The following is a 24,664-nucleotide window of genomic DNA, read 5'->3' on the forward strand; positions in this document are numbered from 1 at the left end:
GGATTCGACCGCTGGAAGTAAAAAGCTAATGTTAGGGTATAAACAGACTATATTATAGTCACATGACTTAAAGGTCACCGCAACTATACGTATTACCACACAATCTGACACATCTAGAAGTTGTAATGTTAGGGTAAGAATAGTCTGTAAAAGTCGGCTTGTCAATATGGACGAGTGAGTAGACGCGTCTCTTTGTCTGTGATAAATTCTGTAGTTGCATTTAGCCATTTTTAGGACATTTAAGCGCTGTTTAATGAAACTGGGGTACATTTACTAATGTATGTCATAAAACAAAACGTGTAAATACCCTAAGTCTGCGGTAACCACAGATCGTATGTGCAAAAGTGCTAACAATGTTCTAGTCCTAAAGACTACAGACTCACTCTATAGTCTACCTATTATATTCCATCTCGCAATTAATTCCCTACATTCTGCAGTGCTATACAAGCAGTGAGCCAGGCGGAAATTAAATGGTGCACCAACAGGAGGTCTGATCCCTCAGCTGATGACCTCTGACCCCACACATGACTACTGCCAAAGCAGAACAGCTGATCGGTCAGGTTGAGTTGCTGCTCTGATCATTCTTTATACAAATATCCCCTTTAAACTGATTACCTTTTAAGCACTATTAATATTTATAGGCACTGTAGTGGCACCTGCTAGACTCCACATAGAATTCCACTAGAGTGAATCAAGATTTATGATTAATATCTAGAATAAAAAACAACATAAACAAATAAAAAATGCACCTTTAACCATTTGAGGCTGGTAACAACAGTAATGTTGCGTTCCATAAATAAACATTTTAACTTTTGACCCATTTTAAACACAACAGCTTGGTGTATCTTGAGGATAAGCTACTTATCTTTATTGGATCAGTTAGATGAGCTTTCAGTTGTCACACTTTTGGTGCAACGCACCTCCAGCTGTTTGCTGCTACTGTTATTCAACCAGTTCACCACAAGATGGCGCTTTATTTGAGCTTTTCAAAGGTCAGTGCTCAGAAGTGGATATGCTATTTCTTGCTTTAGTGGTTGTATGTTTTTCATTATAGCATGATCATCTTTGAGAGGTATACAGAACATTGGTCAACTCTTTGTAAAAATGTATAAATGCCTGTTAAAGAATGTAACTTATATTATGAGGAAAATATTCCATAGTACCCATGTTGAATATTCATGTTGAATCAACACAACTTATTTTGGGACTGGGTCAGGTTGGGTTGATCAGCCATTGGTTAAAGAATGTTTGTTTGCCTTTCAAGACCCGCAGCAGTGTTCAGATCAACTCCAATTCTTGTAACTTTGGCCCCATCGACAGTTCATCCAGAGAACTGCAGGCAGATTGCTATCGCCCTCACTGTGTGGTTCGGCGGAGTTAAAGGATCAATTCACCAATATTAGGAGAACAAAAAAAAATCCCACTTACCTCTAATATCATCTACCCATGCATGTAGTTTTGATTTCATTTGCTGACATTTGGAGAAATCTGCTACCACAGTACAATTAGTACAGTTCATAGTGTGTTGAAGCATTTCACATTTTTAAGCATTAAAAAGCCTTTAAACCCTGATGAAGACCAACAAGGTAATAAATATTACTATTATTATCATTATTCTAATAGTTATTATTAATAATAATATCATTATTAATTTTATATATTTTTATTAAATTAACCTGTTAAGAACTAGCCTGTGTCTCTGCTCAGTAATTAACAGAATATATCTCTGCAACTATAAGGTCTATTTGAATGGTCAAGGTATTGTGATAAAGGGGACACTTGAAATATTTTTTCAGATATAAGTATATACGCCACTGGATCTGAGTAAATTAAGTTAGCACACAGCATAAATTGAAGTTTAAATGAAAAAAAAAAACTTAAAATTTTACAATGCATACCACTGAGGAATGATGCAGCTGCAGCTCCAAATCTTGAGCAAACCATAGCAAAATATCTGAACATTACCTCTGCCAGCTTTTATGCTATGCTCTAAGATAAAATTAGAGAGGTTTTTGTACAGAGCACTTGGGCACAATTTTAAAAATGTGCCATTTTGTAAATTCACTACTGTAGTGCCATTTTGACACCATCTGCTCCATTACAAATTTCTAAGGTACTAAACTATATATTTCAGTTATATGTTACCATAGGTGCTCAAAAAATTTCCTAATTGGGCTCCACTTGGGCTTAACAGGTTAACTCATGAACAAGCCCTGAAAACTAACAGGGGCTTTCAAAAAACATAGTGCCTTAAGTTAAGTGCAGCAACTTTTGAAGAAAAAGGACATACCCAGTGACACCCATATTTTCCTGGACTTGCACTGAAAAATTACAGAGTTATTTAGTACTGCAGTTAACAGTTATTACCTATGCTGAAGAGGATATATTTTTACCCTTAGGATGGATCCAAGCATTTTTACTCACTGTCTTTAACACGGTGAGACAGGGCTTTTTTAAAAGATGTTTTGTCTGGGAATGATGCATGGATCTTGGTGAAAGAAATCAGGCATATTAAAGGAGGCTGATATATGAATGAATGCAAAATAGGGAATGATGGAGGTATGTTCATTGTCTGGTTGTTGTGCAATTCATTCAGTCAGTGTTTTGTCCATAAACACTGGAAGAGGAAAAACAAAAATCAAAATGTTCCCGAGCCCAAGATCATATCTTCTCTAGTCACTCAAAAAAAAACCCCCAAAGATGTTCAGTTTACTGACATAAAAGACAAAGAAAAGCAGCGAATCATCACATTTCAGATCCTGAAACTAGGAAATGTTTAGCATTTTTGCTTGAAAAGTGACTCACAACTATTAGGTGATTATAAAACCATTGCTGATTAATTTTATGTCAATCAGCCAACCATTTCAGCTCTAAAATGATAACTTTCTAGAAATATTATCCCAGTTACTCTACATAAAGCACAAACAATACTGTCAACAGTTCATGAAAAAACTATTTTCTCAAGCAACAATAAAAACTTAAAATAGAATAGAGTAAGAAATGTTGTTGTTACTGTAGTTGTGTAAAGGTCTGCTCATCCTACCTACAATTGTCACATTGCACCATGTGCAGCACTGCAGGTAATGATTATTTATCAGTGAAACTACTGATAATTGTCTACACTGATCATATGGTCTGTTGATTATAATAACCACCATTAATAATGGTATATTTATAGTGATTTACATTTTAGTTAATAGATATTTCAGTGTTAACAAACAATCAAATACTTCATAAACTATTCATTAAGCAACTGTAAAGGTTCATAAACATCAACACAGTTATATCTTCATTAACAATTGCTTGATAAATGGTTCATAAAGCATTTCATTGTTAATAACATGACAATTAAGTAACTATAAATGTACCATTTATTAATGATGGTTGTGTTACCAGTCTGACATTTGAGAATCTAAAACAAGTGAGTCAGAATTATCATTAGAAAGAATTTTCTCCTGAAAATATAAAATTCAGTCTTGAAGAACTGACCATTTAAAGTCTTTCTAACATCCATGACTGCAGAGTCTCTGGTTATATGTTATAGTTATATAGCAATTCCTCGACGCAGCAAACTCCATCTGCTGAAGAATGTGATGTGATGACTGAAAGCTCCAGATCTGATAATAAATGAACCTTGTGTTTAGATTGTTAGATGTGTCTTTGGTGTTATATAATGTCAATGTGGTGTAGCTCATTCTGTCCAAACATCATTTTTTGGTCACATAGCATCTTTAATACCACCATTATAATAATTAGGATATCAAAAGTATCGAGTATACATACATCATTTGCATTGCGGTACACAAATCTGAGCTGATTTATGTTTTTATATCTTTCATTCGTTGTTCTCAGGATCAACTTTTATTGTCTCGACATTGTGCTGATACATTGAATCGTCCTGAAGAACTATTTCAGGAAGGAGAACATTTAATTGGACATGTATTGTTAAGTATTATAAAAAGTTTTCGATATTTCCAAATGTAACTTGAATCCTATAGTCTACTACTTTCCAATACCAATAGTCAAGAATCTTGATATAAGCCAAACTAGAGTCCATGTCACCAAAATCAAAGTACTTCAGGGTAGGTTTCTTCACCTACTGTGGTCTTGATATTCTGTAGTTTTTCTTCTCTTTTTTGCAGTAAAGTTCTTGAAGCTGTGGGAACAGTCTCTTGAAGCCATGCCTGTTTTTGTAACAGTCCCAGTAAAATGGATTCTCAGGAGTCTGAAGATGTGTGTTCATGTGTATGTGTGTGTGTGTGTGTGTGTGTGTGTCGGTTGAGGAAAGCGAGGGTCAAAATGGTGAAAACACCTCGCTCCCTCTCTCCTCCACCACCTTCACGGTCTCAGTCTGTGCTGCCTGTCAGACGCTGGTGATGGAGGCCAGGCAGTTTGATGACTTCTGGAGTTTCTCAGGCTGCGTGGTGGGGGGTTCTGGGATGGCGCGAAAGCTGAATGGCAGTCCGATACTACTGGTGCCAATGTGGCCGGGGCTCAGCGCTGGATTCTGCCGTCTATTGCTTTCCACAATGCTGGATGTGTTGGATGCAAGGCTTTCACGCGTCCTGCACAAGAGACAACAGAAAGTGTTTGGTTTCAAAATACACTATGACTTAAAATAAAAGATTTCACATTGTGTGTACTAGTAGGGATGGGCAATCTGGCAGTTTTAGATTGTGATTGATCTTGAAGGCATCCACAATCTACTTTTAGGTGAATTGTTGATATCGTGGTCTTTAAAGTCCATGTAAAGCAATAATTGATGTGCTCTGAGTACCACAGAAAGATGTGTTATTTACCATATAGCTAAATTTGAATGACTAATAAAAGTGCTAAGTTTATAGGTATCAAAATGGTAAACAAATGATGAGGAACAGTTTAAATATATAACTCCATAATTGTATTTTCAACAATCATTTTCTAACCAGTATAATGTTTCAAAGCAAAATCTCTGAATTTCATGTATGCAGACTTTGATGTCCTCTTAATTCTGTTTCCAAACTTATTATAACCGAATTGACCAGCAGATCTGCAGCGTGAACAAACCAATAGAGTGATGTAGCTGGCTAGACAGATGGCTGGATGAATTACTTCATGTGGCTCTTCCTTAGGTGACGTATTGTAAATGATGCAACTTGAGTTAAAGCTATAGCAACATGGCAGATGAGGAGCTTGTGCCTATAAAGAACAACCCTTAAGGTAATATTGTTTGTTTATAGTACAAAGAGAGACCTATATATAAAGCATTTTTAAAATTGAGAATAAAAGATTGCAAGTTAGATCAAGGATCTTGATTGTGATAGGATAGATCGTTGCACTACCTTTAGACCAGATTGCCCACCCCTTGTGTATAACATGAGTGGTGCTTAGCCAGAATGAGGAATACCACTAAAATACAAATCAAGTGTATTTTGCTCACTGATAATGACAGAAATAAAAGGAAGCAACTTTTTTTTCCTTTGGCATAAACATACACACATTTTGTGTGTGAAAATGATCTTAGTAACAATATTTAATGAATATTTCATAGGCTAGTGAGCCATTTGTTGCCATCAAGATGAAGGAATTACAACAGTGACACTGTAGGGTCACACATGTGAGAACCAAACCGGTTTAAATACCATTCTAGTTATTCACACACCAACTGACCTACTGGAATGCTATAAAAGTATTGATTGTTTAGCATGAATCTGGTGGTAGTGCTTTATTTTTTGTCAACTTTTATGTTACTGTGATATAATCTGGGGATAAAAATAAAATTAGCATAATAAGTGAGAACATTGAAACTAACCTCACAGTGTGACTATAACACTGCTGCACACCTCTTAGAAACCAACATTTATCTGTGGTGGATTCCTCTCTCAGAAAAGTGACTGCTTCAAAAATATTAAAAACCTATACACTTTATTGATAACTTTATTTCCTTTATATCCAAAGTCAGTAGTAAACATATTGTGATTTTCTTAGACATAGAATTTGTGGCAGCACTGTTGTATTAGATTAGATATATTGTACAGGTGTACCTAATAAAGTGGCCACTGAGTATCGATAAAATGAGAATTTGACTGTAAATGCAATGACCTGGGCTCCTCTCTATCATCTTTGCTATAGTTAATGAATTATCTCAGTTTGAAAGCATAATCCACCCACTACAGTGGGTACACTCATGAGGGATCACAATGACAAAAAAAAAAAAATAATAATGAAAATAATAACAGATTGTCATATAACCCAAGTTCCATACTCACAGGGTAACTCCACCAATTTTACAAATTAAAGTGTTTACAACAGGTCTTGGAGAGTGCTACTGCATATTTGAAAAAAAAGTAATATAAACCCTTTTGTGGCTTCAGAGGAAACTGCATGTAATCTGATCAGTTGCCTCCAGTGATGTCACTGATTGGCTAAATTGCATTTCTCCAACACTGTTGGACACTGTACAGTGTAAAAATAATGATGATCAAAATCAGTACAGAGTACAGAGTACAGTTTTTATTCCCCACATTTTCTTCCCTTTAAAAACCTGGTGCAAGTTACATTACCCACAATGTAACTTATCCACTCAGTGACATCACTGAAGACAATTCATGAGATTACATGAAGCTTTCTCTGGATCAAAAATGGCTTTGTACAACCTTTTTTGTTCATGCAGTGGTGATCCAAAAAGCCTATAAAAGACCTCAATGCGTAAAATGGATGGAGTTGCCCTTTAAGTCACGTGACGACAACTGAGCTATCTCCATTCAGTGAAGAAAGCTGTGAAATGCAGCCAAAGTTCCAAATAGATTAGTAAATTGACCTTGAGTCTGGAATTCTATCTTTGTAGACTGGTTTGACAGCAAGCCGGACATATCGGGATATTTTAGGTCCCGCTTTGTACTTGAGTTTATCTCACAGACTTTACCAATGTTGCTGATTTGAGTAGTGGTTGATTATAATATGCATTTAGTTCATTTTAGCACATACCTAGGGGAATTGAATCCACTGTCCACTGTGACACTGCTGCTGTCCATGCTGTCCAAACGGGCAGAGTGGGCCGACTTCTGGCTGCTGCTGTTCTCCGTCTCCTTGGGGCTGAGTAAGGTCAGATTGGTCTCCAGTTTCCGCTGCAGATCATGATCCTTCTCCCGTTCAAGAAGCCACTGCATGGTTCCCTCCCCACCACCACCACTGCCTCCACCATTACCACCCCCTTCCCCGTGGTCTTTGTTGTCCTCAGCCTTTGCCAACTCTTTGTGCGAGTCCTCCTCTGCCTCTTCCTCTTCCTCATCGTCTGATACATTATAATAGTCAAAGGAGGCGGAGGGGACTGTTGGCTCTAAGCAGCCCTGTAAAACTGCAGGTGACGCTGAGGAAGTGGCTGAATTGGAAGGCTGCTGGGGCTCAGGATTGTCTAGGGCCTCTGTTGATTTGGCATGTGAGGCTTTCCGCAATGTGCCAGACTTGGTGTAGCTGCTGTCCACATAGCCTGTGGACAAGGCATTGTGTGGAGGTTTGAACAAAGTGTCCTTGCTGAAGATCTCTTTCCTCTTGATCACCATACCGCCGCCTCCCCCTCCAGGATCTACATTGTGTTGGTGTGGCGTCAAACGGGCATTTTGCACTGGCTCCGGCGTCTGGCTTGGCGTCAGTCGCACTGAGCCATTCTGTCCCTTTGCTGCCGACAAGTCCTCTTTGTACTCCATCGTGTGAGGAGAGGTGAGGTGAGGCGTTTGGCGGTCAGCCGGAGAGCCCTTTCGGAGTCCCCCTGATGAGGTTAATGTGTCATATTCTGATTTTGCCTGAGGCGAAGGGGCAGTTAGGATTGTTTCATTTGACGTATTGCACTGGAAGTACTCATCTGTTGAGGGCTTAGGAGAAAGTCCCATTAGCTCATTGTACGTTGGCAAGCTGTCTCTGCTTTTGTTCCTCTCCATCGTACTCCGGATCCTTGACTCATCCAAACTTCCTTTCCCCAAATCAGGCACATTAAAATCAGAGTGGAACTTAGCAGCAGAGAACATGATCCTTGAGTAGTGGGAGGACTTCTGCGTGGCACGCAGGGTGCCGTCATCAGTGTAGTAATGACTACGCTCCTCCAGACTGGGTTCAAAGTCTTCTGGCGCCCCCAGTGATGGGCCTTTAAGGGAGTTATCCATGGATCGAGAGCGCTCCTTAGCTTGATCAGACCTTTCATGACGCGACTTCCTGTCCTGATTATGACTGTGACTTCTTTGCACTCTGGACTGACAAGTCCCACGCGATGGCTCAGGGAAGGGCATCTCTGTCCGTCTCTTGGCTAGCTCCCCAGACACGTCCCACTCAGGGGTAACTGGGCAGTACGATTCCGTAATGTTGGGGTTACTATGGACCAAATATGTTGCGCCTCCACTTCGCCTGCGTTCCAAGGTGTACATGGCCTCCCGAGGTGAGCGAACTAACGAGTGGCTAAAGAAGCGGTAATCCCGTTCCATGAACAAAAGGTCCCAGTTTGAGCCCTCAGACGGGTCCCCCCTTGAAGTTCTGGGCTTGCTGTGAGAGCGGGACTTACCATGTGGCGCCCTCCGGTGTCCTCTCCCCCTCCTGCTGCGTGCACTGTGCTGGGCCGAAGACCCTGCCTTGTTCTTCTGCGTACGCTCTTCCTCTAGCCTCTTCATCACAGCCGTGTGCCTTGCCACATTCTCCACTGTTAGGTCTGGGTTGATACGGCGGATTATCTCCATCTCCACCTCCCGGGGAATGGGCGTGGTTGGCACTTCCTCGTCACGAAGAGGCCATTCCTCTGGGGGGAACTGGGCTGAGAAGGTGGCCAGCTGCCTCATTTTGTCCTTCTTGAAACTCAGCCTGAAGAGCCTGAGACCGAACCTCTTGGATTGCTTCTCGCCACTTCCGCCACCACCACTTCCTTCTTTCTTTTTGGTCAGAGTGTCAGTTTTATAAGGAAAGGAAGTGATGCTTTTGCTCTTATCAGCGGGATCTTGAGGCGGAGATTGCTGTACAGGAGGGGAAGTGGGAGGAGGGGGATAAGGGTATGATGGCGGTTCTCCTCGGTGCTCCTTGGCTGACGTGCTCGGTGGAGGTTCCCCGCTGTTGTGATCCTTGGGCGGCTTACTTTGATAAGAATCTCCCCTGTGCTCCTTAGGTGACTTACTTTGGAGCGCAGAAGTATGAAGTCTGGACGAGTCTTCGCGATAGGAGTTGTATGAGTCATTGTGATTCTTGCGAGGAGGCCTCTCTCTCAAACAGCCAGGTGTGGATGGTGTGACATTGCCAGACTGAGGCGAAGTGCATTGCTGAGGTTGCTGCTGCTGCTGCTGCTGCTGCTGTTGTTGCTGTTGTTGCTGCTGCTGCTGCTGCTGTTGCTGCTGCTGCGACTGTTGCGGTTGGCGCTCTTGCAGCCGATCATCCAGGTGATACCACTTGTTGTTGGTTCTGATAAGGGAGGGAGTGATAAAGTAGGTCTGGGGAGTGACAATGAAGTAGCCCTCTGGAGTTGGGTAGATCTTCCTCTCTCGCACCAGCATGTTCAGAGTATGTCGCAGAACCTCTGAGCTGGGTGTAGGCACGCCTGCAGGAAACACAAATAGGACAACATTTGAGCAGTGATCATAAATTTCAGTTACAGTTGTAATTTATATTCAAATTGTTCAAACACAGGACGTCTTGTTGAATATTGTATTGACCAAATAAACTGAAGCACAATTTAAACTACAAAGTAATACTCTGCATATATTCTGCATCTTCTTAGTGTAGCACTTCCTTCAAACTTTTCATAGATGTTTGGATATTGCTATATTGTGTTGTCTTTTCCTGGTTTTAAAGGCTACATCACAGTGAAGTGATGTCATTGTTGGAACCTACCAGACTGCTTTACGTTTTCTGATACTTGCCTGTATCCACTTAGTTAGTATATCCACATTACTGAAGACGATTTATCAAAAATGCCATTGTGTTAATATTCTATGAGAGTACAGAGAGTCATTCCTACAATAATGTTGAAACATGGATGCTGAGGTATTTTGTCTAGCCAAAAAATATTCAGATATTTGATTTGGTTGACTAGTCTGAGCAGCATGAGCTGTTGAGAAGATTTCAAAATAGAGAGAGATTTATATCTGCAATAAAACCTAAACATTTCTCAGCCTCAGATACTTTTAAGGCCATATTGCCCAGCCCTATTGTGGATGTACTGTACAATGTTTTTTTTTGTTGTTTTTTTTTTGTTTTTTTCGCATTTCTCTGAAATTTAGCTTGACATATTCAGTATCTTTATAATAACCATCATTAATAAATGGTAGATAAACTTTTGTTAATAGTTTTTTCCCTGTTAACAAATAATATAATGTTTTGGTAAACTATTTACTAAGCCATTTTTAATATTGCAAATGATGTTTAAAAAAACTTTACAATTCCTTCCTTATTTATAAAGAATTTAACTGATAACAATAAAATATCAACTAGTGCTCAATTAACTATAAATGTAGCCTTTATTAATGATGCTTATGATAAAGTGTTGGTAATGTTGGCTTTAATCTACCACACAACATTGATTTGAACAGACTGGTGGGTATATCAGAATTTTAACAGCTGTATATTTAAATGTTTTCTTCTATTTTTGTCATTCTTAGAAATTACAAATATTTGTATTTTTATGCATCCTTACTCATTTCACACAAATCCAAATCCATTTTAAAATCCTTGTTTGACTTCTATATGTACTACAATACTGATACCATATTACAGTCGAAGATTAAATCTGTATGTAAAAACAAATAGTACTTAACAAACTCAACACTCCCATTTCCAGATGACTCGTGAAGATTTTTAATCAGGATACAAAGTGCTATCAGTCATCTTATATGAATGATCAAATCAACATTAAAAGTAGTTCATTTTGAACAGCACCATTCATAACCTTTGTCTAGCAAGGCCTTGTGTTGCCTGACATTACATCACCCCAGTGTTAGGTTTTTTTTTACACAGACATGATGCAATGTATAAGTTCAACTCCCTTCCACTCTGCCATTGTATGGAGGTAAAGATGAATTAATGCTTCCCATTAAATTTGCCTAACAATCTGGTTACACTGCAGTTAAGCCTTTTAAACCTTGAGTTTGTTGCATTTTATACTTGCTTCATGAACATAACAAGTAAAACTGGATTTAACTGTTTTATATATTAGAAGAAAATACAATATGCTACTAAAAGACTGGAGGCATCAAAATAAAAAAACATGGCAACAATTTGTGGTCGGTAGAAATGGATGAAAGTGTTAAAAAAACGAGAAATCTATGTTTTTGCACATACTGTGAGTATTGCTACTAAAAAGTCTAAAGAAAACTTGTTTCTCAAGGAGGATAAGATAAAATTCAGATAGTTTTCAACAACATAAAATGTGCTGTGTTCTAGTAAATTTTAGGCAGTCATTTTGGAGAAATTGTAGATTTGATATTCAAGTTTGTCAGAAATAACAACCAAGTCTTCCATAATTTCCTTCGGCCCAATGTGACATCTTCAAATCTCAAATCTTCAAATCAAAGATGTTCTGTTTATTTTCACATATATGACAAAAAAGCAGCAAATGAGTAACTGGCACTACTATTTGTGCAACATTTTTGCATAACTGACTTTAAATTGATTAATAAAATAATTGTCAAAAACTAACATTGCTGATTGATTTCTGGTCGATCGACTAATCCCTTGATAGACCATATTCACATGACAATTTCTTATGACATCACAGAGTGGGAAACTCAAATGTCATTCTGGTGTGTTCCAGGTTGCAAGACAGATAAAACATATCAAGTACAATTATAATCTGACAAGTTGGGAAGTGAAACAAGGGACTGTGAAAATCAAAAGGGACATCAGCCTATATCTTATATTTTAAAGCAACATATTCACCTGTTAGGTTCCACTGGACAACAACTAACGTTAGCATTCAACCACTGCCGAGCTAACACTACTGTTTGATAGTGTTGCACACTGCAAATTGAAAAATATCAACAGACATCTTGTACGTCTCTATTTAAACCTATAAAGGAAATGCACTGGATGTAATCAAGTGATAATGATAGCTAGGAACTGGCTGAATGCTAACATTACCAAATGGGCTATCAAATATATTTTTAAACTTGAAATATGGCCCGATGTCTCTCTAGATTTTTACTCTCCGTCAATTTATTCAGTAGCAGATCAATCAGGAAGTGGTGAAATGATGATAATTTGACAGATTCGCTATGTTTTAAAGGACCCTAAGCCTGACATCAGAGGAAAATGGCAGCCCTGTCATTGTGGTCTATTGACTAATTGTTTCAAATCTATTCCCATTGAAACATTGTGATGATGATTTTACATAATGACATGTCTCAATCCTCAGTTAATCAATAGAATGTACCTGAGGTGAAATCAATATATGTTTAAAGCCTCCATATATGATTACTTTGCTCTTTGAACCTGACTTCTATGTTAAATTTCGAAATTAGCAACAGAATGTTAATAAGGTTTAAAAAAATTGACAATAAAAGGAGACAATAAGGTATGGCACAAGCACGCATGTACATAAAAACCATTTCAACCTTAAAATTTAGAGTAACTGCTAGTTTTATAGCTTTTATATTCCAAATAATGTATTCAGAAATCACTTTCTGCATGCTTTAGTGCTGTCCCATTTTAAGAAGGAGGTCAGAGGAGCCTACCTGGGAAGCTGGCAGTGAGGTGCTCCACCAGAGCCTCCTGGTTGACAGGCTTGTGGGCAGAGTTCATAGCAGAGATGGCCAGGCACAAGATCTCCCCCAGCGGGATGAACTGTGACTGGCTGATAGGCGACATACTGATCGGAGACACGTCACCTGCAGGAGGAGGAGGAGGAGGAGGAGGAGGCACAAGCACAACTGTGAGATCATGAATGAACAGCAGGCGCAGCGTGTGAAGCTATGATGTAATGGTCAAACAGCAGCAGTTTGCATGCTGCCTGGAACAGCTCCACCCCTCCCCTCCGTGCTTCCTTTAGCCTCTCGTTCCTCTTGTTTCTCGTAGGTTAGCAAAGCGAGGCAGCTGCTGCAGCAACCATAGCGTGAGATCACCTGAGTCTTTGCAGCCTCATTATTCAATTCATCTCACTAACAGAAAAGGAAGCTTACACAACCCTTCAGAATCTCAAAACCAACCGTGTTTGAAATTTAACAAAATGTAGCTCACTTTAGCACCACATTGAGAGCTTACACACAGAAATTCTCTGTTGCCTTTGTTGAATTAAGCTGGCTTTGCTGTCAGCAATAGTGAGTAGTGAGATCATCCCACAACCAGACGGCCCGGCTTCAAGCCCCTCCGAGAGCAAACATCTGCCCTGCCGAAAGGTCGTAAAGCAACACACTGAATCCATCGCTGCAGCATCTGTGCTGAAGCTGACCCTGTCCTCTGACCTAAATGTGATGATCGATAGAGAATCACACCGCACGATGCAGAAAAATACATCATCACAGCCACCATATTTCATTTCCAACCTAACATTGTATATCACCAGCAGAATGAATGTTGCCTTATTGATCACCGTTTTAAAGTTATGCTAGCATTTGCTGTCCACACTCCTTTAGCTTAGCTGAGCACTGTGCAGGGCCCTGCCTCCTCACCACACTCAGCTGAATGGTCAGCTAAGCAACACCGATGACGTTATCTCTGCTTAGTATCACAGCCCCTTAAGCTTTATGTGGCTTTAGAAGGCTTTGCTCCGTTTTCAGTAAACATGAGAAAAGCTGGATCTGCCAGTGAGTTGAAAAAAAATAAAGGAGGGAAAAAAACAGCCTGTCCTTTGCTTTATAGTATTTTTTTGGTAAGATATACACAGGGCAAATCTCTGAGCGGGGTGGTAGTAAGGTTGTAGTATTCATGTTTTCACATCTTACAATAAAACATGAAAAAACAGCATGAAAATAAATAAATATTTATAGAAAAAGGGGTTGAAAGGATTAGATTCTCTTGGTAGGAACAGCAGATTGCTTTTTCAACAAACACAAAAAATGAATCTGTCACAACATTTGGCAACTAATGTATCCCACAAAATCTGAACTTTTGGGTATTTAGGAAAAATATCAAAAATAATGAAAAAAAAAATCTAACTAAAATGATGAATGTACATTTTTCAGTTTTATCATTATTTTTGAATACTTGTCAGTGAATATGAATGATATGTGAAAATATGTCAGGAGGCAGGAAAGTAAAAGATTTTGGCAGTTTAATGAATTTTAAAAAAAGACAAGAGAAAGCCTTTGATTAAATTATTCAGTATGTTTCTCTTTTTCTATTTCTATTTGACCTCATTTCATACATTAGAGAAATAATAAAAAAAAGTGAAGTTATCAACATTTCCTACTCAATAACACGAACATATTTTCCACATTGAACTCTGCACTTTGCCCCCAAACCAAACTGTGTCTTAGCTAACCCCGAGTATCTCTGCGTAGAATGAGGATGGAGCTTCTGTTGGTGGGAGTGTCAGACTCACCTGGCGCACGATAACTTGGCGGGGACGGAGAGAAATGAGGGGGAGGAGGGGGAGGAAGATGCTGCTTCTGCACACGGATGTCTTTCTCGCTACGGGAGAGATTGTGCTCCAGCGGGCGTTCGCTAAGCTCCGAGCTGGGCCAGGCCCGCCGCAGATTGCTGCTGCGGTTCTTCTTCATCGTGACCCCTTTACCAGGTGGCCTTCACCCCCGGGGGCTTCTGGGATAAGGTGAAGGGGGGGGGGAAGGGGGAGAAAGGGGAAGGAAAGAGGGAGGTGGGGTAGGGGGGTGTGCAGGGGGAGGTCGACCAACCTCAGGCTCAGTGCCTCCCCCGCATCAGTAAGAACGTCCCGCTAGAGCGATCACACACCAGACATGGCAGGAACCAGTGTGCACCTTCACACACATACACACGTCTCATTTACATCCACAAGCAAGCTACAAACGACCGTGTTCGCACTGTGGGTGGTTGTCATCGGCTGCTGGGCTCTCCCAGGCTGATCTGGAGCGATGGCAGCGGTGGCAGAGGTGCAGGTGATTGCGCGAGGCATCACCCTTTCATCGGCATCAGTCCCAGCCACCATTTGTAGCATCCCCATTTGCATGCGTAGGGAGGCACATTACGTAGCCGCTCTGATGTGGGAGGAGGGAGCAGGAGAGAGGTGGGGGGGCAGGGGTAGAGATGAGGGAAATGGGGCATTGGACGCAAGGAGGACGGTGAGGAGAGATTTCAGCGGTGGTTTTGGGAATCCGCTTGTTCCTTTTGAGTAGAAGGTAGCAGGAGAAGGAAGGGAGGGGATGGATGGATAGTCAAAGATTCAAAGCTTAAGAGGCCCAGTCTTCGACAATAGCTCAATTCACCACAGGAGTGCTCGGCCGATCCCCGGAAAACAAAAGAGCCCACTTAAAAAAAAGCAGAAATAAAAGCTCCATTCACCCTAACGGGCAGTGAAACCTCAATAGTATGCCAAGCACCGGAGACGCCACGTTCACCTCCATCTTTATCCGATCAAGCACAAGACCCCATCGTCCTTTCGACAACAGCACACCAGGAGAGGGTGGGGAGAAAAAAATGGAGAGCATAGAAATAAATAAATAAATTCAAGAATAGATATCCACCGTTTCCCGCAATCCAACGGATGAAGCTCCCGAGCTGACCGCCGTAGCATCCATTCATTAACAGGGGGGGATGCAAACTCCAGTCAACGGCAAATCTCTTTCAACGCTAATGCTGCAGCTGCTCCCAGCACCTCCAGGAAGGGTGTGTGAGTATGTGTGTGTGTGTATGTGTACGTGTGTGTGTGTATGTGTGTGTGTGTGAGAGAGGGAGAGAGAGAGAGAGAGAGAGCGGGAGAGAGAGAGAGTGAGCATGAGAGAGAGAGAGAGAGAGAAAGTGTGTATGCGCGCATCCGCCTGCTGCGCGCGATTCTGCGTGAGCATGCATGCGTCTGTGTCTGGGTGATTGAGGCTGAGGGGAGGGGAGGAGAGGATGCAAGAGAGGGAGAGGGAGAGAGAGATCGAGGACATACATAAGGCAGAGAGGAGAGCAAATATCAACAGCTCGAAACACATACACACACACGCAAGAAAAAAATAAAAATATTCAGCCCTCAGATGATGTCCGGGGAATAGCTCCGGCTCTGAATCTTTGGCTGAATTTCTATCCTCACCCTCCTTCCTCTCCTGTTCCCTCACCCTAGCTCTGTATCTTGAAGGATGAGGGGCCCCTTACACCACCATCCTTCCTTTTTCTGTGTCTAACCTGACTGTAAGGCCAAAGCTACAGAACCTGACAGCGCCACAACCGAATGGAATCGTTTTTAAAAGGCGCTGATTTGTGTCTTCCTCATCAGTGCTTTCCACCGGTTGATTCAGTAACTACGCTGCGTGGAGCTGTCAAAAGAAGACGAAAAAACCCAAAGCATCACTTTAATCGTGTCCGGAGTGGCAGCTCCTGCAAGCTGCAGACTGCTGCTGACTCACATGTGTGGAGTGTGAATGGACGGTTGGAGGGACAGAATAAGGAGCAAAGTGAGAGGGCAGGACGGGGCACGGGTGGAGGAGGGGGTGGAGGGGGACGGTGTCACAACCAATCTGCTCCAGTTCACTGATACGAAAGAGAAAGAGGAGAGGAAGGGAAGGAGGGGTGAGGAGGAGGAGGAGGAGGAAGGGGAGGAGGGGGAGAGCGACACCACGCCAGCCATTTTATTTCTCAGTAGTGCTGCAACAGCCTTAGTTGCCATGACGACGCAAGCCGATGATCTCATAGCTGTTACCTTTGAGTGCTGTTCCCTTAAAGAGCCAGTTACTCAAGATAGAAGCAGACAGACACCACACAGATGAGGACTGACTGTTATATGGACAGAAAATACTCCTGCGTCGCCGCTGAGACACCGAGATCCTTCGACACTTTGTGCACCACAGCATTAAGGCACAATTACACAAACTGGTTGGGAAAAAAATAGCTGGATGTCCTGTAGTAGGAAAAATACATGTATCCACAGTGACTACGAAGATTTGAATTCTCACTAGGTATCCCCTGTAAAAATCATGCTGCGATCAGAGTTGGAATGACGATTAACTGATAAGTTGGATAAAAACATGAGCAAATTGAAAACGGTTTGAATTTGAAAAGATGACAAACTAAAATGCAAATTTTTTCATTATCTTCTTACATCTTACAGACAAAAAGATTGGATTGAGTTATTTTGACATAGTTCACATGGTTGTTAATCGAACACATGGCTCTGTGGAACTGAAGGCCTACTCAGGCATGGCGAGGCTGTGCTCCGAGTTACATGCTATTAGCAGCAGCTTGCATTGCTAATGTGTTGACGGTGAACAGTTTGTAATTTGCAATAAGTGGCCAGAATTTGTAGGTAGCTCTAAAACTACGAAGGGGATGGGCTTACTACTATTTGCTGAAGCTATCTTTGGCTTGAGCAACTAGCTGCCGTCAGCAGTAAGCTCAGCTAACCGTGGAGCCCACACCACAACCTCGGGTGACTAAGAGGAGTCACTGGGCTCAGTCATCCGGCCTCCCAGATTGAGACTGACGCTTGTCTCTGAGACTGACAGATGCCAGTTTGAAGACAGGGGATACAGTGCATAGAAGTCCCGAGCCGGGACTGTGACCCCACAGACAAGAAGACACAGCAGGCAGGAACAGGGGAGGCGTGAAGCGACAGAGGAGCGGCCAAACGGTGTGTTGAGGCGGAATATTTTCACATCTTACTCTGTGAATTAAGGATTTATTTAGACTGAACCAGAGGTGATTGTGGAAAGAAGAGTCTGAATGAAGTTTGTTTTACAATGAGTGAACGAGGCAGTTAAGCTCCTCTTAGCTCAGTAAAAGAGTGAAACTTCAGTCCAGGAGGTGTACGGATGTATTTTTCTGTTTAGTGAAGAAAACAATATAAGAAATATTTCCTTTTTGACATATTGTGAGCTCAGGTTTACCTATTAGACTATGTAGCAAACTCGCCACTTATACATCTGCTGACTGAAACTACTTGGTCGGATTATCACCACTTGCGGTACAAAGTGTTATTCAGGGACAGGACGGTCCACAGCTAGCTTGTTGGCATGCTACCTTCAGTAGAGATCTCTGCAACACACTACGTAGTAGTCTATGAAATACCATAAATGTCTTTACAAAATGTTATCACAATCCATCAAATAGACTATTTCTATAGAGACTAATATCTATCGTGATGATTCTGTTTGGATGAACATACCAGTAGTGTGGTGGTACTATCCTGCTGTTTAAGACAGTAGTCCAGAGCTGTGGTACAATAAAGGATTTGAGGCCTGTTACAACTTCAGCCTACTTCCTTGCAAATAGGACCATTTGTGCCGGTGGTCTGCCCTCCAGTGGATCATGTATGACAACACATGTATTTTCAATTTGAGCTCTCCAGGCCTGACACTGAATAAAGAGAAAAAACACAAAAAAGACAGAAAATGTTGGCTTTAAGTGTTTTAATTACATGTGGATTTTCAAGTTTTTCTAACATGTTGAGTCGGTAAATTAAAGTGCAGACTTACACATAAACCGTATGTGTTTAAAGTTAAGGGGAATTAAACATAAATGCATTTCAAGTTGGTTATTCTGTCTCTTGTCGTAAATCACACATCTAGTCATTTAATTTCTACACTTTGACTCGACATAATTGTTACCCCCTCCCCCTCTTCTGTGGTTTTTCTGCTCCTCTTCTTTGCACTCTTCCCTCTAATCAGGTTATTAGGCCCTGCCTTATATTTAGGGGGGTCTTCCACAGCAACAGTCTGTCTCTGTTTCTGTCTTTGTCTTTTGTTGTCATTTGAGGATGCAGGTCGTTATGTTTTCGTGGCTTTTGTAGGTTAGTTTATGAATTTTCTCTTGGTTTAAGAAGGAAAGTTCTGGGTCCTACTGCATGGATGGCCCAGCCTTCACTCATTCTTTTGCTCGTTTTGGCCTCCAGACTCTCATGGTTTTAGTTTTGTTATCATTTGTAAATGAAAATTACTTCTTTTTGCAAACCTGTTGTTGGGTATGGCATCCACATCCACATGTTGCTGGTCACAAGATTGAGCCAACTTTTTGTTTTGTGGTTGAAAAACTTTGCATAAAACCCTTTAAAGTAAATGTCTGTAATATACTTAGTCCATGCAATTTAAAGAAAACATAAAGTCAATGTTTTAGGCAAATTATTTTGAGTTTAACACATTCTGGTCTGACGTTAAGACCAGCGGCAACAAAACTGTCTGCTGTGTAAAACATTTCCCCCAATTCTCTACTGGGACCCTCCCTTTCCTTCCAATGGAGACCTGCGCTACAGCAGGGAATGCACTGCAGTGCTGTTTTCCTGAACAAATGCTCCACTTTTCCTTCCTTAAAAGGCACACACTCCTCCCAGTCCATTGTTTTTAGCCTGCTAACGGATACAAAGTCCCTCCCGTTAATCAGATTGAATTGTCAGTTTTAAAAAACACTTTGTTTCCACACAGCTGAAAATCCACAACTTTTGTCTAAATGTATTAATCCAGCCACTTTTTGGCTCTCAGCCCTAATCAAACATTCTCAGGCAGTTTGAGGGATAAACCGCATTATTGAAACATGTAGCAGTCATATGAGTAAATTCGCTGTAAGTGCAAAAATCTGACAAGAATGCATTTCACAACAACATGACTTTAGAGTTTAAGACTCAATAATCTAGTGTTGCCAGTTAATTATCTTTAAATGATTGAGACTGTTATTCCTTCCTGTATTCCCACAGCCTTAATAATGTCTGAGCAAACATGTACCACAAGTGTTGTGTGTGAGTTTTCTTCCGACAGTCCTGTGTGCACGGCATGTCCACAAAAATACTTTTAATGCGCATTTAAGTGACAATATCATCATATAATTTTGCTGTGTATGTTGCACCAAATGCTGACCTTCTCCACACAAAGGTTGTGAATCGCCTATTTTGTCTGAACTCTGTTTGAACTTGTCTTAAACTCTTGACACTTCAGTTGAGACAATGAGACACACACAACTTGCAGCTCAGACTTCTGCAAAGGTTTTCATCTGTGTTTTGTAATTATTGCTATACAATATTCTGTAAAAGAACAAACAACATCAAAACCTGCATTTACGATTCTTCTACTTAAAGGGAAGAAACTATCCAACTGATTTATAGAAAAGTTTTGCATGCTAGCTCTGTTTCAGGTGATCTCGAGGAGGCCAAAATGGTTAAAATGTAACTCCATGAGCTTACTATTAAACCAAAGATTGATTATGCCGCTCAATAGTGTGGTGGCCACACAGCTGAGTGTGAAAAACACAAGCCCCTGTGCTGTTACATGCACCATCTGACTTTTCACTAAGTTAATAAATATCCTACATTATGAGTTTGGTAGTAAAAAAACAAAACAAAACTATATTACGCAAAAACTTAATCTAATCTGCATCTGGACTAACTGCATATACGCCGTGTTGGTTTTGGCATTATAGAGTCTGGTGAGTTATTAGCCATAAGACAAACATTCCACAGCTTATCGGTGTTTGCTTCAGTAGTGTGAGTGGAGCTACGTCATTTCAACCAACAGAGAAAGACACAAGAACACAGATACGAAAATCCCAACCTATTTTAAGATTTACCTTTGGACTAAAACAGACCTGAACGTATTGAGTCCAATTCAGTCATGTGGCAGCTCAATGTAGAGGTGTTTCAACATTCAGTAGACACGAAAACTTAAAAAGAAGTGTGGACAATAGTCTGCGTAGTAGTAGGAATTTATTTGTTGAGTTGGTTGGTTAAGTAAAATAATTTGAAGTTTCACCTCAGAAACTGTTATCAAACAGTTGCTTATTAAGACAGAGCTGCCTTAGAGACTAGAGAGGCTAACATGCACTAAAATGATTGGTAGAGCTGAGGGGGTCTGCATAGTCGGGCCATTCCTCTCTGTATTCTCTTACCCATAGTATTAAAATCCACTGTTTCTTTTTAAAATATTGACTAAAGCAGCTTTCATGTTCGCCTTTCGTCAAAAATAGATTTTTCGTGTTCCTACAGTTGAATTTTTGAGTTTCACTTTGATGTATTATCACTTTTTTAAATTGACAGGGACATCAAACTACGTATGCATTAATCTGGAGTCCCATTTCTGACGTTTCAGACCCGCTCATGAATCCAATATTTACTTTCCTTTTGGCTTCGGGTTTGGTCTCCACCAACACCTGAGGGAAGCTGCTAACTTCTCCACCATCTTCACCTCCAATTCACTAATTTCATACTGTATGCCTGCCGTTTGTTGTTCGTTAGGAAGTGTACAGAGGGTTTCCAGAGCTTTTTCACTAAAAACAGCTGCTGGTGATCACAAAACAGAAAGGTTTTTAGCTGTAAAAACAAAACACGAATCAGTGTCTGCAGATGCCTGAAGTAGGTCTATAGTTAACACAACCGTAAGAGATTTTAATGTTTTGTTCTACTAAATAAAATATAGTAGATAGTAGTTTGCATGTGAACTTACTTCAAAGTGTTAATGTGTCTTGAAAAAGGAGACTGCTAACAAGTAGCAAAATAAGACTACAGAGATTTTTGGAGACATTAAACGTAATTATGCCAAATTCAGATAATCATCCACTCTTGTCCGACTTTACAGGCATTATACAAACTAATTGGACCCATTGTTAATATAAAATATAAGCCGGTGCAGCTAAACATAATGCACTCCTTAAAAAACATTCTCTAAACAATTATAATTGACCCCTTCGAATTGTGGACTGAATGCATCAAGTAAACTTCAAAGATATTGTACACCCTTTAGTTTCAAGGTGTCCATCAGCTTTAAACAACAATATACATGCTGAACAAAAAACTATTTAAGATTCACGGTGTTTCCCATATCCTCATCTTTTCTTTCTTCTTGCTACAAAGTCTTTTCTGCTTTTAACCGGCTACAGTTTGATGCTGCTCACCGATGGAACTGATAAACTTAACTGAAGCTCAATTGTGAAAGAGACATAAATCTGGTGATCCATGACATGCTGCACACCTCTCTCATTTTATACACACACACACACAAACACACACACACACACACACACACACACACACAGGGGGAAACTTGTGAAGGCAGTATGATTGGCGCGGTGGTTAAACTTGCTTACAGTACCTCAAACCTGTCCCAGCACATACATGAGTTATAGCCTTGTCATTAGTCGATGAGTATGAGTGTGGGAATGTCAAACTGGAGTTAAACTGGGCCTGAGTCCTAGCTCTTAAATCTGAATGAGTAAGTCTACATGATATGAAGCAGCTAAGTTTAAAAGGTGAGATGCTGCCTAAAACTCCTTTCATCAGACTAGCTTCGACCAGTTTTGTACAATCTGCCAGATGAACCGTTGCTGGGACTTGCAGAGGGAGTGGACGATATCATATCATGTTATCATAAAAAAGGGGGGGGGGGGGGGGTCCTTATATGCCAGTTCAGTCGGCTCTTAAATATGTGTTAAAACCAACGTGAAAGAAGCAGCATAAAAACAACAAAAAAACAAGATGGCAACAGGTGTAATGCCAAATTCAAGGATTAAAATGGTAGTTCACAAGCCGGCAGATAGGTTTATACCCTGCAGAAAGCAATTGATGAAATGAAGAAGAAACCTCTCATTAGTCAGCAAGTGTTGCTGAGGGGTTTTTCCCAGGTTTGATTCCTTGTTACTTGCGCACAGTTGGGTGGAGCGTGATGTTTTTTGCAGATCCTTCAGGTACTAAGGTGCACAGTATCTGAAACCTGTGTGCAACATTGTTAGACTTCCCTTCTGCAGTTTTTTTTTTATGTTCTTGGATTTTATGACTCTACCTGAGGAAATGCTTTTCAGTGGCATGCAAGAAAATATGGCCCATGGGGGATGAAAATTTCAAGTATTTTATTTATGACAGAATCTGTGGTTGGAAGCCAGGATTTGCCAGATTTTATTACATGTTATTGCCACTCTAGAGCCTATCAAATACTCAATATATTGGCCAATAGACGCACTTTTGCAATGATTCCTGAACGGAGGCATGATATTTTTTTTCATAAGTAAACCCAAAAATAAAAATTAAGTAATCTTCTCACCCCCGTGCCAATGGAAAGTCACGTAAAGTTTTAATGGTGCAAAAAACATTTCTGGAACGAAAATGAAATGAAAAGATGTCATCTACACCCTCGACATGTGATCGAGCTTGTGCGCCCACTTCAGACAGGATGCATGCTAACATTTTTAGCATAATTGCTACACTGAAGAATTCAGCTTAAAAAGTGGTCTAAATAACATCTGTAAAAACTACTGGGGACCTTGGGGCTTCCAGAGACTTTTTCAGTAGTGTTTTTAGATTTTAAAACAAGTCCCCATCTACTTCAGTTGTTAAGGAGAATGCTGCGACATTGTTTTGCTGTGAAATATTTTGTGGACTACGAAACTTCATCCAACTTTCTATCATCATGGGCCGGAGTAGATAATGACTGAATTTCCACCATTGGGTGAATTTGTCCTTTAACAATAAATCGAATATTATCTAAATTGACATCACTGCACTGAAACAGTAAACTAAATTTGGGGTACTTAAGTTATCCCAAAGATCTTTATTTGCGTTTCAGTTTCAAAACATATATGCCAATATCAATCTGTGATTGGCCCACACTGGCTGATATTATCTGCCAAACACCCATCAGTCAGGCTCCAGTCCTATGCTACTTTTACATATCTGAATGATGTTTCTCTGCAACTGGTGGATGAGTCTGCTGTGATTATCCTGTTTTTGGACAATGCCACAAGCTAAACCTTTCCCATGCAAAGACAGGAGAAATCATATGAAAAACAGCAAACTGAAATGCCAATCTTGAGTAGAAGTCTTAATCTCACCCTTTATGGAAGGCAGCCTGTGCATGGCCCAGCATGCATCTGTGTTTCTGAAACAACAACAACAACAAACCCACCTATGCACTTGATGTTGAAGCCCTCTGGTGGTTTTAGGGTCCTTCGGTTCCACGCGTTCCTGAGGACCTGGAGGTGGACTTCTTTCCCCTGGATGAGCAGCACACACTCATCTATCCAGCCGAGGAAGAAGATCTCGGCCAGAGCGTGTGTCAGCGCCTTGTTCCAGAAATGCTGCATGTTGACAGATTTGAAACTGGCGAAAACCTCGTAGCCGGCGTGATGCTGTAACTTCACTGAGTGCGCGGCCGGTGGTGGCGGTGATGATGATGATGATGGTGATGGTGAGGGTGATGATGATGAGGGGGAATCCTCTTTATCTCCGGTGCGAGCCTGAGACAGCACCAGAGCCAGGGAGTGCGGAGCGACCTGAAGCAACTTCTCCATGGCTGCTTCAGGTCAGTTTAACTTCAGTCCACACAGACGACTGCTGTTTAACTCACTGTCCCGACATTGTTGAGACCACACAGATGTCTCACGTTTAAATCCAGAAAACTTCCTGATAATCCCAGCCGGTTTAAGCATACTGAAGACGTGGATTTAGGGTTCAAAGAAAAACACGCTGTGCTGATCCAGAGTTTGCAGCACGACGTTTAAAAAAAAATGCAGGTGCTCCGTGTGAAATCAAGGAAATCTGCAACCTGACACGGAGCTCAGTGCAGCCACCCCGACTGTCAGAGAGCATTAGGACCTATTTACAGCCACACGAGAGGCGAGGACTTGTGCTGCGTTCAGGAGC

The 24,664-nt window shown here is 40.9% G+C and overlaps 1 protein-coding gene across 3 annotated transcripts; it reads right to left on the minus strand.

The window, feature by feature from the left end:
• Positions 1-3,782: 3,782 nt before the first annotated feature.
• Positions 3,783-24,323, minus strand: stox2a (storkhead box 2a). 3 transcript variants are annotated; one of them, XM_037082198.1, is made up of 6 exons: positions 23,928-24,064; positions 18,218-18,408; positions 14,483-15,948; positions 12,678-12,830; positions 6,967-9,547; positions 3,783-4,565 (listed from the first exon to the last, which is right to left on the minus strand). In XM_037082198.1, exons 3-6 carry the CDS (start codon positions 14,658-14,660, stop codon positions 4,364-4,366), a joined length of 3,114 nt encoding a protein of 1,037 aa, XP_036938093.1. In that variant the 5' UTR covers positions 14,661-15,948; positions 18,218-18,408; positions 23,928-24,064; the 3' UTR covers positions 3,783-4,363. The 3 variants fall into 3 exon arrangements, with proteins under 3 accessions (XP_036938093.1, XP_036938173.1, XP_036938015.1); XM_037082278.1 differs by lacking the exon at positions 18,218-18,408 and having other exon boundaries at positions 23,928-24,024; XM_037082120.1 differs by lacking the exons at positions 14,483-15,948; positions 18,218-18,408 and having other exon boundaries at positions 23,928-24,323.
• Between the last annotated feature and the right edge of the window lie 341 nt (positions 24,324-24,664).

This window comes from Acanthopagrus latus, chromosome 1, assembly GCF_904848185.1.
Source record: "Acanthopagrus latus isolate v.2019 chromosome 1, fAcaLat1.1, whole genome shotgun sequence".
Classification (NCBI taxonomy): Eukaryota; Metazoa; Chordata; class Actinopteri; order Spariformes; family Sparidae; genus Acanthopagrus; species Acanthopagrus latus.